The sequence below is a fragment of the Typopeltis vanoorti genome, chromosome 14 (genome assembly GCF_054136105.1).
Source record: "Typopeltis vanoorti isolate ZY-2024b chromosome 14, IOZ_Tvanoo_1.0, whole genome shotgun sequence".
Taxonomy (NCBI): domain Eukaryota; kingdom Metazoa; phylum Arthropoda; class Arachnida; order Uropygi; family Thelyphonidae; genus Typopeltis; species Typopeltis vanoorti.
Window position 1 is genome coordinate 70,550,896 of NC_143562.1, and position 21,143 is coordinate 70,572,038.

General features: G+C 34.0%; 1 protein-coding gene across 1 annotated transcript in view; it reads right to left on the reverse strand.

The window, feature by feature from the left end:
- Positions 1-3,634: 3,634 nt before the first annotated feature.
- LOC150099596 (uncharacterized) overlaps positions 3,635-21,143 on the reverse strand; it is a 43,655-nt gene continuing 26,146 nt past the window's right edge. The window contains exons 2-6 of the mRNA XM_090403469.1: positions 18,127-18,192; positions 16,702-16,754; positions 14,903-15,010; positions 12,257-12,289; positions 3,635-3,718 (exon numbers count right to left, since the gene is read on the reverse strand). Of these exons, the coding sequence (XP_090259595.1) occupies positions 3,635-3,718; positions 12,257-12,289; positions 14,903-15,010; positions 16,702-16,754; positions 18,127-18,192 (344 nt within the window). The remainder of the gene's footprint in view (positions 3,719-12,256; positions 12,290-14,902; positions 15,011-16,701; positions 16,755-18,126; positions 18,193-21,143) is intronic.

Sequence of the window (21,143 nt, forward strand, 5' to 3'; positions counted from 1 at the left end):
GTCAGCCTATCGTTACATTTCACTTAGACATTTTTCCAGTCTCTTTCAATCTAGTCTATCCTTTAATGCAGGATGGTAATATCGTAAGCACATAACAATAAAAATATTTATTATAAATTACTGTGACAGACGGACCAACAGCTGTTCGTTTGGAGGTGTGGTGTGTCAGTGATCACTATCCAGTTTCTGTATTTCTGTAAGCTATTTTTCTTTGGGATGGGTTTGTGGGATTAAAAAGAAAAGGTCCATTATGAGTATTTTTATACAGCAAATTTGATGATTAATCTAAGATTATGGATTAATAAAAGTAATTATGTACTTCAAATCTATGTTTTCCTCAAAACGTTTCTTATAAGTCGAAAATGATAAAAAAAATTACTTTTTTTATTTCTCGTGATTCTGTAATTTTTCTTTGATTTTTCCATAATTTACTCTAGAAGCCAAACATGCAACATGTACAAACCACCTAGTCAACCAATAAACGGTAAACTGGTCTCACATTGTTCGCTTAATTTCATCTACGACCTAAGACAATTCACGAACATCCCTGCAATCGGTGGAATTGGAAGTGAGAAACTGTTCTTTGGAGGATTCACAATTTTCAAAGAAATTGCCAAGGATCTATCATGAGAAATTATACTTACATAACGGAATGGATTTTTTGTCTGTTCTGATTGCGAATATACAATAAAAAAAAAGCCAAAAACTTTATTTCAATTTTGCGCAATTATCCACTTACTCCCCTATTAGCGTTCCCAGTTCAGGCCAGGTTTACTCCTAATCGGAACTTGGTATTGCGAAGTGTATTACTATTTGTGATGTGTGCTTCTCCTCATAAGAAAAAAATAATTTCAACATTAAGTATTTTAATTTTAATCAAGCACTCTGTATATTATCGCACTTTTGTATTATGTGGTGGTCAAAATAGTGTGACAATCAGAGAGATCTTACCCTTAAATTTATCAAATGGAAGGAACTCTATGTGCATACACCACAAAACGGGATGCATATTTAAATGCAAAATGCCGTCTCTTGGAATGTAATGCGATACTCCGATCACAAGCCAATTCTACTACAGATGGGAAAACAAGAATACCTGTCTCCTCCTTCTCACTCCTACACAGCATGGGAAAGCTGTCAACAGCACTCAAGGATTATATTGGACCTGTTCCTCACATACGCACAAAAGAAGAAGTAGAAACTGCTGTTAAAAATCTCACACAACAAATTAATTCTGCTATAACGGTAGCCACCTCCTGCAAATCTGCCCGCAAGCCAGATCGTTTGCCTGAAGACATCATGAACTTGATCAGAAACAAAAACAGAGCTAGGAAAAGATTCCGTAACACGTGTGCACCACAAGATAAAACATACTAGTAAAATCACTTGAAATCATACTAGTACAAATAATACTAGTAACTACCTTTTGTATTTTTTTCAGAACACGGCTTAGTTATTAATAATACCATGTTCCAACAAAGCTATATAATAAATTGACTCAAAAACCATGCCTATTGATCGAGAGTAATGGCTTCAGATTAAGATAGAATATATTAATACTAATAGGTGCAGTCGAAATAAGAAATGATCCTCATTTAGTTTTGCGATGAATAAAATGAAGGATGGCATCGAAAAGAAATACATTCTAGAAACTTTTATAGAGATTCAAAAAAACAGGAACTCTGTTTGGTGGACTGAAAGAAGAAGAAGAATAGAAAAGATATATATATATATATATATATATATATATACACATTAAAGTTGTATGTCATCATCATCATGCGTATCAAGGATTTAGGCCTAGCATGGCCTGTTCTGGCCTCAGAAGACATCGCTGAATCGTTTAAGATGACGTCCTGGTTTTCTTTTTCCTAATGGCTTGAACTTTAAGGCTTGTTTTGGTAATCTTTCTGTTTTCATTCTTTGAACGTGTTCCATCCATTTATATTTATATTTTTAAATTTTTTCTATTACTGGTTCTTCGTTTAATTCTTTCATAATTTCTTCGTTTCTTTTGTGATCAAATAGGGTATACTTTGCAGTTTTTCTCATAAACTTCATTTCTGCTGTTGTCAATCTTTGTTTGTCTTTTTGTTTTATTGTCCAGATTTCGCTTCCATACATTAAGACCGGTAGGGCTAATGTATTATTATTATTACTATTATTACTATTATTACGGGCAACTCCAGGGAGTCATTAGACTCATCGAGGGAGGCCCCAAATCATATTCATCACAACTATCTGACATTCATACAGTATCTATCATACCTCGCCTTAAACTCATTCACTGTCACAACATCCACTACAGACTCAGGGAGCGCATTCCACTCATTCACTACTCTAAAAGTAAAGAACCCGGCTCTAACACCTTTACTAACCACACTTTTGCCCAGTTTCCATGGATGTCCCCTAGTCCTCCCACAACCAGCCCTGTTCTCAAAAATATCTAAACCCATAGGAGGAATAGGGTATATTGAAGGGGAAAAAGTAGATTATAGAAGAATTATAGTGAGGTTTATAGAGAGGGCATAGTTGTAAGGCCAGAAATGAAAAGACCACATGGCCCTTGAGTACTCTAATAGCATAAGGGTCACAAAATAAGAAGAAAGGGTCACAAAATAAGAAAGATTAAAATAAGTGGAACTTCCTCAAAGTAAGTAGAAGAAGGAGAGGATAGATCCAGCTAGGGGCCATGGGAGTGCCACTTCCCTTACAATCAAGACGATTGCCCCTTATGGCCCTGTTGGTCCACGAGTCTTTATTCAGTATATTCGGACCACACCACCACACACACACACACACACACACACACACACACACACACACACACACACACACACACACACACATGGTGGGATCCCCTATCCGCCACCCAAGGGACGCGCTCTCTAGGGGATACAAAGTCCCCGGAGAGGTATGTAGCATTTGTAAATAAAAACATGGAAAGAATATACAAAGTAAATATTACTGCAAGCTCAATTATATGAAGGAATTCTTTTTTGACTATTGAAATAGGAATGATGGAATAACAACTCTTTAAAGCAATCAGAAATGATAAAGTAGATTTCTGAATTGGAGAAATAGTATTTTTTTTTATTCCTGGAGTATTTTTAATATGAATGCACTCTACAAGTGGATGCAAGTGTACAGGTATTGATACAATGGACAGGATACTGATTAAATAAATAGACAATAAGCATATACACTGCTTTATGCCTTCAATAAGCAAGATGCTGATCTCAGCTAGAACGATGAAATTAGTCTGTCATAAATAAGATATGGTCAAGGGTATGTACTATTAACAAGAAATTATGTGTTTATATGATACTTCAAACAGAAATGCTCCAACGTAAAAGTATTAAAGACTAAGAATTTTTTTCTCCATTAATTACTGTAGTGTAGTGTAATTTCCAGTTTAATGAGGAAAACATAAGCCTTATAGTCTTTATGTTAAACAATATATTTCAGAATAATTTCACCTTTTAGAAATATTTCAATATATTAATATCATTTCTAACAATAGAATTATTTCATACAAATTCAAATACATTTTTATACCTTTCATATTTCCTTTAAAAAATAAATTCACCGCAGATATATTATTAATTAATCCTTATTTGAATTCTCTTCTAGATCAAATACACTTTTCGTCATCACAAAGATCTTCTTCTTCTAATGGATCGTTGTTAGCAGAGGAACTTTTCTTCATCAGGCAGTCCTAAAATAACAGTCATTTTATTATTTCTTTATCCGCTGATAGACGTATAAAGATTAACCTTCATTGCTATCATGCAAGTGTGATGTATGAGCATCGCCATACATCAATAATACCTGCATAACACCTTTCACGTTGTTTTGAAAACATTTCCCAATAAAGTCAAAATTGACTCTGCAATCGATTCCACCCACTCACCAGACTCTGAGCAAACAATCTCTTCCTTGCCCTCTTGGTTAGTATCTTCCTTAATTTCCAGTGATAAGGCCTTGTTTTTCCAACTTGTCAAGTACTAAAAAAGTTCTTCCGTATAACGCACTGCATGTCTAAAAAGTTCAAATGCTTAGTCACCTCCTACGTCAACACTGAAGGATGACTTTAGACGATTGGCGGATATATAATCACCTTAGTTATACACATATCCTCCGATTTAAGGATACTGTGTAGTAATCTCGATCCCTCGGTACAGTCAAATAGAATCATTGTTGAGAGTTTGTCTTTTGGAGTAGGAAGGAAGTTCTGAATTTGATGGATGGGTTTGTAGCTAGCAATGAGTTGATATTTTCTCATATTTTTGCCACACGTACAGAGATACCTTTAATATATGGAACGAGAATTCTGTGGGCTTCGTCTTGTCTGGGTTGATTTGTACGAGAGTGATTTATTACGTTATGGGTTTTTCTTAAATCCAAGAACAACCATAGAATAGTTGTTCTTGGATTTAATAATAATAAACTACTCTCTAAATATTAAAGAAATCTCTGAATGTGTGACAAAAATTATGAGAAAATATCAACTCATTGCTACCTACAAACCCATCAGAAAATTCAAATTGCTACCTTCTCCAAATGGCAAACTTATGATGCTACCTCGTGTATACTAAGCACCAGGTTCGTGCAACTAGTCTTACTGTGGACAAACAGGAAGATGTATAAATAAACCCATATCTGAACATCAAGACCACATCCGCCTTACCAAACCTCACAAATCTAGCCTTGCACAACATGGAATTGATAAGGCTAACCACAGGATGGAATGGCAAAAACGCCAAGTTACTACATTGATCCACATATAAACATGGACGCTTATATAAAGAAAGTCCTGAAGCCTTATTTCATAGAGCTAATCTTAATCGAAATGACACTCTGACAATTCCAAAAGTTTGAAATTATGAGAAACCCCCCACTGTATACGTACATGGGGGGTTTCTCATACTAATTTAAGAAAGTGCACTACTGTTTTTTTTTTTTATTGAATTCCTATTGTTGTTCGTTAGTTGCACTGATGATGTTTTATGATACATAAGACGAAATATTCACATATAAAAAGTTATTTATTGTGGCATATGTGTTATTCTATAGTTAAGTTTTATGTAATTTTGGTTGGGAAGTAATAATCCATTTATTAACAAGAAAGGTCGAATGCGTGGAACCATATGAGAACTGCATGTCTGACAAATTAATAATACATGGTATGTAGTTAACGGCGTTTGAAGGAGTCTGTAACTTACTGATTTCCATGAGTGAAAATAATTAATCCAAAGAGTATAAGAAAACTATTCTCATAATCTGATTGTACAACTTTAGCCTCTACAGGGACAAATTGTTCCAATGTTATGCTGCTTTTCAATAATGTTCCTGTTTTTATATTTTGAACAACGAAGTAAAATAATTTCTGTTATCAAATGCCTATCATAAATTATAATGAACATAAGAGTATGTTGAAATGTCTACTTACTGCGAATATCTTGAATTTGCATTCCGTCGGTTCTGGGAGTGTGTACTGCATAAGAAATAACAAATACATAAATGTAAAGTATATAAATTTGAAAATGTGTTATATTAATCTTCCCCTATTCGGAGCCTTATATAGGTCCTTCTAACAATCGGAATGTCACCAAATGAGAATAATCAACGCAAGGGAGGAAGGATTTCTCGAAAAGAGAAAGTTTATTTCGAAAAGTCGACGATATGGCGCTGTATAGTGTAAAACAATCGATAAAATACCAGCCAAAGCAATAACATAGGCTAAACTGAAATGAAAGATTACCTTCATGTGTTCCGGTTATGAAAACACAGCAATAAACATTTAATACCGATTAATGTTTCACAGTAATTACGGTATTACACTTACCGGAGCGTAAGTGTTGTCACAAATCTGTTGAACAACTTGAGCGCATTGAGTACATCCATACGAAAGAGGATCTTGTTCAATGTGTTTTCAAGAAACAGTAATTGCATCCTGGACACAGCATATCCAACATCAGAACATAACATGTCTGAAAAAATGTTTGTCATAGTCCGTAACAATTTGTCCTTTAAGGCTAACCATTTCGCCTCGATAGACGCTCGTTGTCAGATAACCCCACGAACAAAATCGCATGGAGTAATATCTGGGGAGAGAGTTGGCGATGCAAATAGGAAAAAGCGACTAATCATCTTTCTTCCATGAAGTGATGCCGTAGAATTTTCTGTACCGTTCGTGAAATGTGAGGAGGTGCTCCTTCTTAATAAAAGTGGTCTTGACCAGAGGTTCTTTTTGTTGACGTTTGGGAATAATGAAACTGTTCAGCATATCGCAATATCTCCGTAAATTAATGGAACAAGTTAGTACTCTTGGAGTGATGTCCTCAGAAAAGAATGGCTCAATACTAAAATCTGCTGAGAAGCCGTACCAAACGTCGTTGAATGTAATGGGAAATTCTGGACGCTGAGAGTGATTCGAAAGTCGAAATTCGACTATTTTGGCTGTATACAATCCCATTCAGATAAATATCCCCTTCATCTTTCCCACAAGACCAAGAATCGTTGACTTCAAGTCTGAGCAGAATCATCATACGCCCGTTGCTGATCATAATAATCGTGTAGCAGTTGCTATACGCGTCTGATGAATAAAATGTAATAATTCTGTGCCGGATTCGATACCTTGGAATAAGTCAAATACATTTCTCCTGCTACTCCACGGGCGCTGCCACTATCACCCAAAGTTTCGTGTGATCTGTCGACAATTCCGGTGGTAATTTCTTCAATTACGTATGATGGCACTGGTTTCGTCCAATTCCAGCTATACCTTCAAAGATGACATTTCTTCTTCCATCTAACTGCGTTAGCAGTTATCATCTATCCGACTGCGTTAGCTCACAGGAGACCTTTACACAAGTTCTGGCTTGATCTACACTCACGAAGCACGAATGATGCACTGCAGTCTTTAAGGTAGAATGAGTTCCCAAATATCGACCGATAAGTTAAAATGAGGCGCATTGAACAAGACTATCAATTGGAATGCCTTTGTGAAGTTTTCCCTTTACTTTGTATTCTTATGATGCCTTAAGAACAGGAGTTCAACTTCATTTTATACAACGTTTCTTCTTCCTAAGCTAAAGAACTATAGACCCTTATCAGAGAATTTTGAAACAATGTTTTTCAGCAAGTTTCTTCCCATGTTTTGGATAGGCTACCTACCAAATTTGATGGCATTCCCATTATTAGATCGAACTACAAAATATTCTGAATAGAGGAATTTAATTATGGATATACCATGCGTATATATACACTATCTAACAATAATTGTCCGATCATCCTCAGTGTCTTCGAGAGAAGTGTCATCCTGGGCTGTCATATTTGTGGCGTATCCATAGTTGCCATTGCCGCTCAACCAGAGCATCGAAAATTAACGATTGGCGATATGATCAACACATGGAAACTAGGAAAAGTAATGACAGATAGAGGAGGGTGTTAAAACGGGTGACACGCAGAACGATCTACAGTCGGAAAAGATCATCCGTGATGAGATCCCGGGCACCGGTAACAGCATGGTGAGTACTAATACTCCACCGAAAGAACTCCATGTATTGGCTTTCCACGGAAGAGCATCGTCACACAAGTCGAACATGAAAACATCTAACAAGGCGGCTAGTCTGGCGTGGTGCAGCAAGCGTGTGGTGCAGCAAGCGTGTGACTGGATAATTTACCGGTGTAAAACAGTACTCTAGAACGACTCTGGAACGAAGAATTAAGGTTTATGTATATCCAGTTTCTGATAGCAGCGAGTGGAAGCAGTCTGCTGATCGCTTTTCATCCCAGTGTATTATATCCACAGTAAAGTTTGTGGTGGAAGAGTAATGGTGTTGGGTGTATTCAACTGGTTTGGAGTAGGTCCACTGGTCGTTGTTCCTGGTTCATGAAGCCAGCTCTGTGCCTTCTTATTCTGGATAATCAGGTGCTGCCTACATTGTGGAGTTTTCTGGAACGAACCCGTGTTATTAACCAGACGACAATGCCTCATGCCACAAATCCGCAGTAGTTATAAAATGGTATGAAGAGATGGATGTTAAACGACTGCCCTGGACTGCGCATAGTCCTGACCTGAACCCCATCGAACACCTGTTGTGCGAAATGGAGCCGCAATTGCTAAAATGTCAGGATAATTATTGGTAGAGAGTGTAGATTCATTTAATGCTGATAAAAGCATGTGAGACAAGTAACAAATTTATTCTTAATATACACAACCTTGAATTATCACGGCGCTGAAATTAATTACAGAGTAATTTTACAACGAGCCTGTGTAGCTCAGTAGAAGTGGCGTTTGCACTCTACGACGCTTGACCGCACGAAGAAAGGATTTCGTGGTTCAAATCTAGTCGCCAACTAGAGGAAATTTTTCTAAGCCTTTTTTCGAACGGTTCCCGAGTTAGTCGATCTCTGGCACGGGCTAGCGGGTTTTTTTCCTAGAAACTCAGGTTTTTCGTACCGTAAACTCAAGAAAATTGACCGTCAAAGTCGAACCCACACTATTTTCAGACATTAAAAAAAAAAAAAAAAAAAAATTGTGTTATATTTAGGGACCACGAGATGGCGGCACTAGCTTGCCGCTTTCTTCACTGCGAACCGATGAATCAGTGATAGCCTTGGGCCAGCTATCTCTCGCTGATTGGCTACCAGTGGAGATTGAACCGCCCACTCAGTCGCCAAAAGTTAGGTAGGATAAACGGCCCCGCCTACTCCCTATACGGGAACAAATAGGCGTTAGCTGATCTTTTTTTTTAAAGTAATTTTACAATATTGTTCAACACTTGCATTGTCCATAAGGATAGCTGTTGACTCCCTCAATACTGATTTGTTTTGAGAGTAATTTTAGAATCGTTCTATGTACTACCTCAAATTAAGGAGAGAAATGTTGATGGCTTGTGTGGAATTAAAATACACATTGCTACGCTAAAAAAGTTTTTTTTTTTCCAAAATGCATCTAGAAAAAGAGAGAGAGAGAGAGAGAAACAGACAGCGAGGTGGATTTGAATCACTTGAAATTTGAAAAACTTGCAGAGCTTAATTCAAAACATACGACGACGACGACATGCAAGCCTCAAACTGTAAAGGAAGGATTGGAAGAACCAAATGGACAGCATGTCCGTTTTGTCACAGTGTGTTTGTATTGTGATATGACATAATTTACGTAAATGTTCAGTATTTGGTATTACTTGATGTTTTCATCGCGAGGTTTTAGAACTACAACTAAGAACTTTTAAGCTCCGTTATTGATCTCTGGTGCAACTGTTCAAGATTGTGGGACCTATACAGTCTAAGACCAGTTGTAGACTCTGTAGGTTGTCCAACGTATAAAGTTTCAAAATGTTTATCAAATTTACTCCCTTCTTCAACTAGAAGAACTGCTACTTATATAAAAAATTCTTTTGATTTCAAAATTAAATTTCGGATGTTCATTTGAATGCTTCGGATATTATGATTAATTTATATGTTGTTTCATTATTTACCAATGTTCCTTTATCTGACACCATTAATTTGCTGCAACAAGAATTTCCATCCGACACTGTTAAAAAAAATGTCGATTTTGTAATGCATTCTGGTTGTTTTTCCTTTAAAAATAAGTTATTTCTACAAATCGAAGGAACGGCAATTGGCAATCTTATTTCACCATATACTGTTGTTTCTCCATATACTTCATATACTGTTGTCAACTTCTATATGAAGCACTTTGAGCAACGTATTTTTGAAATTTCACCTAGACTTACTCATTGGTTCAGATATGTGGTTAACATTTTTACTCTCTGGAATGGCTCGTCTGATGAATTATAACAGTTTCTCTCTGAATTAAATGCACTTCATCCAGTTCACTATTAAAGTAGAAGTAAATAAGCAGTTAGCCTTTTTAGATCTATTAATTCTTCGCCAACCAGATGATATCCTACATTTCTCAGTCTATAAGAAGGAAACTAGCACAGGCCATTACATCCATGCTGAATCTCATCACCATTCTAGTCAAAAGGAGGGAACTATTAAAACAATGGTTCATCAGGCCCGCTCCTTTTGTTCATTAGAGGGGCTATTACAAAAATAATTACAATATATTATTTCCTCTTTTCTATCTAATGGATATAAGAATTCTTTCATCGAATGAGATTTAAGCAGTTTTGATATAACTTCCTCTTCAAATACAGAAGAAATATCTCGTATTCCTATCCCCTTATGTGCAAGGCATTAGTGAACGCAAAGCGAAAGTTTCAAAACCACTAAATATTTTTGTTGCCTTTTAACCCATCAGAAAAATCGACACCTTTCTCACTTCTCCAAAGGAAAAGCTTCCACATCTAAGTAATCAGGTGTCTACCAAATTCCCTGCTCCTGTGGGTTATCTTATTTCTGACAAACAAAAAAAATCTGCTTTTATTCGGATAGAAGAGCACAAGTCTGATATTCAATACCTTGAACCTGAACAGTCTGGACTTGCAGAGCATGCCATCAACAGTAGACATAGAGTTCATTAGAACAAGAGAAGAGTCCTTCACAACAGCGTGCTCCTCATGGAACGACTTTATAAAGTAACATGCGAAATTTTACTTGATTCTCCCAACAAACAATTTAAACAGATATGATGGTTCTATGTCTATCCTCTTTTGTGGGAGATAATACTTTTAAAATCAGTTAATCTTTCCTAACTTTTCTTAATTGTATATATATATATATATATATATATATATATATATATATATATATATATATATATATATACAGTATATATATATATATATATATATATATTTTTAATTAAGTTAGGAATTTTAATGACCACCTTTAGAAATCTTACAGTAGCTACTTAGGTGGTGCCCTTTGGGATTGTCCGTTACCTTTTCACATGTACTAAAGATGCCTGTGATACTCAGACAAAAATTCTACTAATAAATAATATTTACCTGAGTTAATTCCGTTATTATAAATTTCAGTAACAACCCCCCCCCCCCCACACACACACAGGACACTGAAAAATGAGCAAGTCTGGAAGAAGAATTCGAAAAACAGCACAATAACATGTTGCAGTGCAGCAATAATAGAAAGAAGTACAAGAGCTTCGGGTAGGTGCACAAGATGATTAGTAAAAAACAGAGCCAACTTAGCCTTTTTTTTTTTTTTTTTTTTTTTTTGCAAAATAGTGTGAAGCTATTTTGCTGCTAAATAGTTTCTTGACTCTGGCATGAGATGAGAGTTTTATATGGCTTCCATCCACAAAATTTTGTAAAGTTATTGTACGTATGCACCACGAATGGGTTAAGAACTCTTCTAGAGACCAAACACATAATTACAATTTTTCAATGAACGGATTGGCGGTCTCGACCAATTTATGAAAGCCATTCCTACCTCAAGACATTTTAAGACATCTACTGGTATTGAGAGATTCAAAGCCGTAGCCTATGTTTGGGAAACATACGCTAGGTATTACTTCAAAGGGCTCGTTACGGTTCATTTATTCAGCCGCAGAAATCATGTATCTCATCCAGGTTCCCACTTCCTTTTTTTTTCTTTATGTAGCTCCCTCCCAAGAAAGATTTTTTTACCTCTTAACTCTAGAATATGGGCTTGCATTGAAAGGTGAAGGATTTTTCTGCTTTATATAAACATTGAATTTGTATTTAGTGTACAGTTAGCTTGTCTAAAATACTGTTTTAACTACATTTTGGTCGAAATGAATCCAACGTAGATTAAGACGTTTTTCCATTGAGTTTAATTTTTTCCTCAGATAAAATTAAATTATAGGACATATAGGACCATAGTCTATAGAACATCTCGATTTACGAGATAAGTGCCTAAACTAAAAAAAAATCAATATTTGCACTCAGATGCTACCTCTTGTCATTATTTAATTTCAAATCCACATATAAGGTCTATCGAATGTTCTGTTTTGCTTTATAGTTTAATATTTGTTTTATAAATCGAATATTAATCATTTGGTTTACGTTGTCTAATCAGGCCTATTCATTTTTTTTATCTTTGTTTTAGTTTTATCTCTTTTATTATTATCTAATTTTATGTTGAATTTGAGGCAAACAGAAGAAAGCGCTAAAGCCCTCATTTAAGGTCTTCTTTCTCTTTATTATATGTCACGTATAGGTCAACGAATTATACGTGAAAGAAGAAAGAAAATAGTTTGAGAAAGTGTGCTGCAAGGTAAGAGAATCTCACAAATTTGCTTGAATAATTCTATTTCATCTATATATGATAATCTAAAGAATGCTTAAAATTAATTACTTACGAATGTTTCATCATTCTTTATGCAATCGAAAACCTGAAATGAAAATAAAATATCACTTTAAAAGGAGAAATTGATATAGAGCTCTGTTCTGTTCATTAGAAGTGAATGTATAATAAATTTGTTTCAGAAAGGTTGGATTATCAATATCTAAAACAGAAAAACATGTTATGATTCTAGCAGAAAAGCATTTCTCCTATTTTCTAAAGTTAATAAACACACACACACACACACACACACACACACACACACACACACACACACACACACACACACACACACACACACACACACACACACACACACACACACACACACACACACACAAAAAAAAACATTACATTTAAGATTTTGTGAAGTAAGATAGTTTATTAGCCTCCGTAGCTCAGTCGGCATAGACGACGACCATAGGCGGAAAGAACTGGGTTAGATTTCCGTCCCAGATATGAGGAACCATTATCTGGTTTCCTTCGAAGAAAGCTGAGTAACCCGGTCTCATAAAGAGGCGGATTTTTTAACCGGAACATCGGGTATAGTCCTCTCAGAACAGGCAAACCTTACCCTTGAACACACGCATAAATACTGACTGAATTGTTCGGGAGAGCTTAAGAAGAAGAAGTTCGTTTATATTCCAGTGTCAACAAGCAGCCATTTCACGGAATACGTATTCTCTCTCTCTCTCTCTCTCTCGCTGTCTTACTTTCGGGAAGACATCTAGTCCCAGTTCATGCTGAGGAAAAGTTGATAATCACAACGCACGGGGTTATATATGTAGTTTCTTCGTCCATAAATCCAAATCAACCTATCAATCCGGAATTTGAACCTCTGTCTCTTAAAGTATATGCATGTTACATGTACTTTAATTTTTATATGATTTGATCCCACAAACGTTTGTATAACTATAGTACATTAGCTCGATGGATGGGTTAAGAACTCCTGCGCTAGAGACCCAATATAGAACGCTATAAGCCTTCAATGACTGGATTGGTGTTTTCGAACAAATTTATGAAAGCCGTCTCCCACCTAAAGAGATTTTGATGCATCCATGTCCATGGCGCAATTCGAGGCCCCGACCTATGTGATCACTAAAGAAGTCGCTTAAATTATATGCATTTAGTAGAAATTCTTGTAAAGAGGAGCATTAAGAGCTACTGTCGATCCTGCGTTATTATTATTATTATTATTATTATTATTATTATTATTATTATTATTATTAATATTATTACGGGCAACTCCAGGGAGTCCTTAGACTCATCGAGGGAGGCCCCAACTCATGTTCATCGCAACTATACGACATTCATACAGTATTTATCATACCTCGCCTTAAACTCATTCACTGTCACGGTATCCACCACAGACTCTTGCAGCCCATTCCACTCATTCACCACTCTAAAAGTAAAGAACCCAGCTCTAACACCCTTACTAACCAGACTTTTGCCCAGCTTCCATGGATGTTCTCTAGTCCTCCCACAACCAGCCCTGTTCTCAAAAATATCTTCTGAATTAATTTTATAGAAACCCTTCAGTAATTTGAATGTCTCAATCATATCTCCCCTCCTCTGCCTATCAACCAATTTTTGCAACCCACAAATTCTCAACCTGTTCTCATAAGGTTCATTCCACAGACCTGCTATCATCTTGGTCACTCGCCTCTGGATCCTCTCAACCTCCTCCCCATCAAGAAGAAACCTAGGTGACCAAATGGGCACAGTAGTCGAGATGGGGTCTTATCAAGGCTCGATACAGAGGAACAATAACCCCAACCCTTTTCATATAATGAAAAGTTTTTTTCATTATATGAAAAAAAATAATGAAAATTTATTTCATTATTTTTTTTATGAAATAAATTTTCATAAAAATGTATGTTGGGGTTATTCAACATAAATTGAATAACTAATGTACTAATTCTTCTAGCAAGAGTAGAAGAATTAGTACAGTATTGGAAACTAAAACAACCACCTAGCTTTAGTGGGACAAGAAGTAAATATCATGAATATTCTTACATTGTAAGGATGCTCTGCTTGGTAACAGATTATCATGGAATAGCAGAAAGAGGCAGTACATTGCAAACGAAATTGCACTGAACGAACAGTGAAATACGTGCGCCATGTTTATAGAAGTTTTTCAAAAACATCTACAAACTTCGTTTAATTCAGAGAAAAGGAAAGATAGCAAGACTTTGTAATATAAAATGTATAATGTATGATGACTGTCGAAGCAGATTCCAATTGAAGGGCGCCACTAACACTCCATGGTACAGCAAACTCATTGGCATATCAAGAGACGAGTGACGAATAAGAAAACAAGGCCAAATTAAAATTTTTATTCATATGCTTACGTTTCGCATGATGTAAAAATTGTAACAATACAATGCGATTGTTATTCTATAAATTCACGATTAAAAATTCAAGTGGAAAATATTTAAAAAAATGGAAAAATAAAAATTAATTGAATACATGCAGTCCATGTGCTGTAGTTAATGAAGAATGTTATAAAAATCCCTATTCCTTCCTAGTAGGATTATACTTTATATATATATATATATATATATATATATATATATATATATATATATATATATATATATATATATATATATATATATATATATATATATATTTATGGATTGATTGATTGATTTACACATACCTTGTCAGTGACCTCATTTTCACTGCACGTGTTTCCGAATAATATTGTTAAAGGTTCGCAGTTATCAGTACAAATGTTCTTGGCACAACGAACTGAAACTGGATACAACTAAACAGAAAAATAATATAAACGAATAATCAATAGTACAACATAAAGAATAAGTTATGAGAAATCTCATGGTAAATTCATTTACCGTGAATTTACTTAAATCAGGTAAAAGAAATATAATTTTAATCAAATGACTGAAGGTAAATCATAAAAAAATAAAATAAATAACAGTGATTTTTGAAAATATGTCGATACATTGACATCATTCATTATAACCACAAGAACTTCTTTTTTTATTCTCACGTATTTTAAAGTATATATATATATATATATTGTACTATTAAAACTATCCTAATTAAAATAGGATATCGTAAGCAGAATCAAATCGACAAATTGCATGTGACATCAATCCAAAGTCAATTTCACTTCGATCCAACCAGAGTGAAGTTATTTGGAATCGTTTTGCAAAATTCTGTAATGAAATATGAGAGAAACCAGGTTTAGACGTTGGATGCATTTTGGATTACATCCTTAATACTAAATACAATTATTATCAGTAAGGTATGCAATATAATATTAGTATAATAAAATATTTGAGATGCTTGCCACATTTTCAACTTACATATAGTCGAAATAAATGGCATATCGATAACGTAACGACCGTGATGATAATGATGATGATAATAATTTTATCTAAAAGCATACCAAATACATAATTTAAGGGAAAAAAAAACTGAACAGCAGAAAATAGCCTCCATAAGGAATCATGGACAAAACAAATCTTAGTATTTTTTGCATTTTGCGAAAAATTCTTAATAGCAATATGAATTGCCAACTACTGTAAATGTAGAACCGAGAAGCGACAATGTTGATGTTGATGATAATAATAATAAAATGAATAAAACAATGAAGCGAAAGTAAAAGGTCTGTTTTGGAATCTGTCCACCTGTTAAATACACAACTGTTACATACCATGCTTTTCCCTCGGTGATAAGAATATAATGCCATGACATATTTTGTTTCCAGCTATACTGCTTATTTGTCACAAAGGCATAGGGACACATTCTCTTTTACCGCACTCAAGGGAAGCTGTTTTGTGTTTGCCCTCGACTGAGAATAAAGGGTCTATTTTAATAAACATATGTTACAAAAATCGAAATAAAGTAAAAGACTATTTCCTATCATTCTTATTAAATCATTACAGTATGCTAAATGTATAGTTAATATTTGGTTCGTCTTTTACATTCAGAATTAAAAATATCCTTCCAGTACACCGTATGGAATTAAAATACTATCACTGAATTTCCATTTAAGTAAATAAATTTCAAAAGTGAACGGAATATGAAAGGTGTGCAAAATAATATTTATGTGCATATGAAGATAATACTAAACTGAAGGCAGATAAAAAGTATCCTCACATTGAGCAATAGGTAACAGAGGATTAGAAATCTTGCTATTGGTTTCCGTTATGCGGGAATGTTATTATAAAGTATGATATAAAAATATATGCCAATTTTATGGATTAATAAAAATAAATCGTGTAATGTCTTTTTTTTTTTTTTTGCAAAAGGAGTACGTGGCTCTCGACTGACTCATAGTACCAAGTTGTTTTAGCTAATAATGATAGGAAATTATTCAAAATATTCTGCAGGATTGAATAGTATATTTGTAAAAGCATGTCAAATATAACATTTCATAAAATAAAAAAAAATGAAAAAATAAATAAAAAATAAATAAAACAAAATACTTACATCTGTAGGTACACATTGAATACAGTCAGCCAATATCATCTTCATACTGTCATCTGGAGAAAACAAAAACACCGTCGTGTTGTGGAACATTAATTATCAGATTATTAGAATGTAGTGTACAGAGCATAAAAATGTCATTTATAAGAGAATGAGCGTTAAGTTTGAAGGCAGCAGTTAAAAAGAGACTATTTCAATGTAATTATATTTTAATTACTGGTATTACCGTTGTTGACTGTTATAATTTTGCACCCGTAAAAATTGAATTCTGAGATTTTTTACGAGTAAATTCGAGATTTTATGCTGATAACAAATACCAGGAGAAGAAATATATTATCGCTCTCTCGTAACATGCATTACGGACATAAACTCAAATCATTCTAATTTTTCTAATAATTACAGTTAATTCATAGCTTACTGGGAAAACGTTTTTCAGTTGATAGTAAAGATTTCATAATTCTCATACACGTCGATTTTTTTTTTTTATTTTTTTTATTTGACATGTAATTCAGTTCAGCAGATGACTTCTGCAGTGAACTATTCTACGATATGCCTTTATAAACGATGCTGATTTGATCCAATATGCTTTTATAATATTGATGCTTATGTTAAATATTTGTCCACTTTCTGAAAAATTCTAGTTTTCAATCTCTGCTATCTTACAATGAAACGTAATAACTCATGTTTCAATCAAAAGTTCTGATTAAGGGGCTTCGATCTTAGGGTATTCAAACCTACTATCCGTAAAGTTTTAGACGCCAAACTCCAGTTTGTGCCAGAATATCCATACAATTCTTGACGAGGATGCATACATGAAAGTGAATGATCAAAAGGCAGATTGCATCTTCTCGATATCTTAACTGTTATATTTGTAAAATCAATTGACTTTCAGGAACGATTTGTCTGAGATCCCCGATTAATAATTAGTCCTTGAAAAAAAAATAAAGTAACCCACTTACTTCGTTATCAAGAATCGAAATACAAGTTTATTGTGCCTCTAAGAGGAAATATTTTACCCTTCCTGGAGTTCTGAAAACTGATGGACGTTATGGTTTTAATAGGAAGAACAAGGCGGGATCTATGCAGTATAATTTGGTTGAGATTGTGAGAAATCTTAAAAACAAAAGGGTTTAACGGGTTCATAATAAATGAACTGTTGCACAAAGTAAATCTAATCTTTCCTTAAAACACGCATCAGCAAAACAAATACGTAAAATAAATCATAAATTAAACTAAATGTTTCCTAAGGAAATAATTATAGATTTAGTCCAAATTCTGCTGAATGATTTCTACTTCAAAAATCATTATTTTTATTAATATACTCAGAGAAAAATAATTATTTCTTTCATGGAAAAGATTACAATAAGAAAACAAACAGGCATTTTCCTATTGAAGTATCTTCAGATTATATTAAAACAAAATACTTACTGCATGTCACACTTCTTAATTTATCTATCACGCTATGTACGTAGGCCTTTTCCAGTTTATTTTCAGCTATATAAGCAAAAATAAAGAAGATGCAGAATGTTAGCGGTTTCATCTTGATTGAGTGTGCTAATTAAAATTTGCGCTGAAAAATATTTCCGCTCTATTAATACAAATTATTATTTACCCAGCTGATTCTTTATATTATGAAAGACTATGATGTTTTCACAAAAATATCGAATGAGATGCGCGAAAATTTTTTTATGTCGAAAAATATAATAAATCTATTATATGAAACAGAACCATCTGGAAACGTCTAAACACGAAATATTGTTGAAGTTCGGTTGCCATGCGCATATTTTATACAATGAATAAAAAAGGACACAACGCGCAGCATTTCAAAATAAACTAGATTAATGATTCCTTCGCTGAAAAACGCTTTATACATTGTAATATACGACTTGCGTGATACCCAATTACAATATATTTATTCTATTGCATTCTCCATTTTTTTTTCACAGTAAGTAAAATTAACGGCTACTACTATTGTTTCTAATTTTTATTAATTTCTAAAATATTTATTATTTCCGGTAATCTGAATATCATTCCAAAGTATTCCTCTACTAAGAAACAAAAACAAAACAAAACGTATTATTTGAAAGTATAAAGTTGATAAATTTAATAAATAATAATGATACATTGAGCAGCAGTGCAAATTGAAAAGATAATGACGCATTGTTATCATACTTTGAAGGCAAAGTTGGGATTTATGAACAAGAGAGGGTAGCATAACTTATGTTCTCTTTTTTATGTTCGCATTTTTTTTGTAGTTTCTGTGTTATTTACAATACAGATTGTGTGGAGGGCTGTTGAGTAGGGTGGGTACGAGATCTTTTCTCACAGCTATGTGCTATTACTTGTGTCGAGGATTGTTGTAGGTCCTGTTATGCGATACGTAGCCCAGTTTTTATGGATAGAGTTACTGATTTTTTTTAAGAATAATATCTAAGACATAGTGTCTTTAATTTTTAGGTTCGGAAATTTGCGTTTTCCATAATGGGGTAACTTAAAGCCGTTGATGTTTTGGGGCGTTGCGCATCCAAATTACAAGTAAAACAGTTCGGTTTATGTTGTCGTAAGTTTGACAGGTAGATGTTTGCTATGTTTGAATAGACAGTTATACGGTATAATATTACTCTTTTATAAATTCCGTAAATTTAGTCCATTTATGTTGGCTTAGTATGTATTAATGGGTATTTAGCATGTGTCACTGGTGTAGTTTCTGAACAGTAATGGCTACCATGGTTAATGTTGTGATATGTATTACGGTGTATATTTAGTGGTGTAGAGGGCATGATTCTTGGGTTCTTCGTGATGTTCATTTCACTATTGATCACCACAGTTGAGTTCTGGTGCAAGTAAGTAGTTATTTTGTTTAGGCTATATTATGCTTTTCAGAGAGAGAGAGAGAGAGAGAGAGAGCAGCCCGTGTGGACTGTTAGTAACATGGTATTATCTGATGATATTTTCTTTTGTACGACCCAGCAGCCCAAGCAAGAGCGAATGTATGTTTTCTACTCTCCAGTCTTCTTTAAATATTTTCGCAGGAGATGTTCAATGTTATTACTTGTTTTCTAATTCATGCAATTGTTATGATGACGTGAAACAAAACAATTTTCACAAATTAGTCGAAAAATAACAAAAATGATTTCTTCTATGTTACGGTTGCATTAAAATACGAAGCATATCTTTTCTCTGCATACGCTTATACAATGATAAAATTTATATTAAAGTGATAAAATTTTAATAACACACACACACACACACACACACACACACACACACACACACACACACACACACACAAACACACACACACACAGTATATTACAATTCTTCACTACTGTCTAGGACGACTTAGTTAATTACATTTATAATAAGTGATTTTCAAAACTAGAACAATGAAGGAAAGGACCTTGTCGTAGAAAATATATATGTAACGCGATCTAAAACCAGTGTCGGTTACCCGCAATTTTATAACCTGAAATGAAACAATCAAGAAAGAATTAGAGCGCTTAAAGCGACTTTGATAATTGCTTAATAGATTGACGATAGTCTATTGTTCTTAATCGATGGAGATTATATTTGACATAACCAAAAGAATTATTTCACATTTGATAATCTATGAATCTAAATACCCACTCAGCAACTTACAAACTACGAGATCTATCTTTATTTTCAGGAATGTGTACACCTCCGAATAAACGAAAAATTAAATAACAGAAGCAAATGTGTCGAATGATTCGCAATTTTAATTTATTGCTTAGAAAACAAATATTACGAAATATGTATTAGCATCATCTACATCTATGTACTTTGTATTTTTAGAGGGACCTGTGGCATAGTATAATTGTTAAAATCAACACATAAGTCCACAGTAATAACTTTAATTAATAAATAAGCTAGATATTTCGTACTAAAACTAATAGTACATCGTCAGTGTTACAAATAGATAGGAATAGAATACAAGTAACGAACATTCGGTGGATCAGCTATTAAAATACAATGTTGTCGCGAGCTAGGAAATAAAAGAAATTAATAAATAATTAATATTTAAGATAATTAGTTTTTTAATGATTACATAAAATAAAAGTCTCCCAGATCTTCGAGAGAGAGAGAGAGAGAGAGAGAAGCAATCATTTCGATTTAAATTCGGTCGGTGTAAAAAGCTTCACAACTTTCTTTAAAGAGGCTTTCATATTTGAACCTTCATCTATGAAGGAGAATAGCTTTATCCCACTGGATATTATGGGTAGTGGTGATACTGTGTTGTGCTAGACCAGACTTCTGAGGTTTGTTGTAATCAATATAATCGTTACTCGTATTCTATTCCTATCTTTTTGTAACACTGAAGATGTACTATTATTTTTAGTACGAAATATCTACCTTATTTATTAATTAAAGTTATTACTGTGGACTTACGTGTTGTTTTTAATAAATATGTACTTTGTAGATTATAT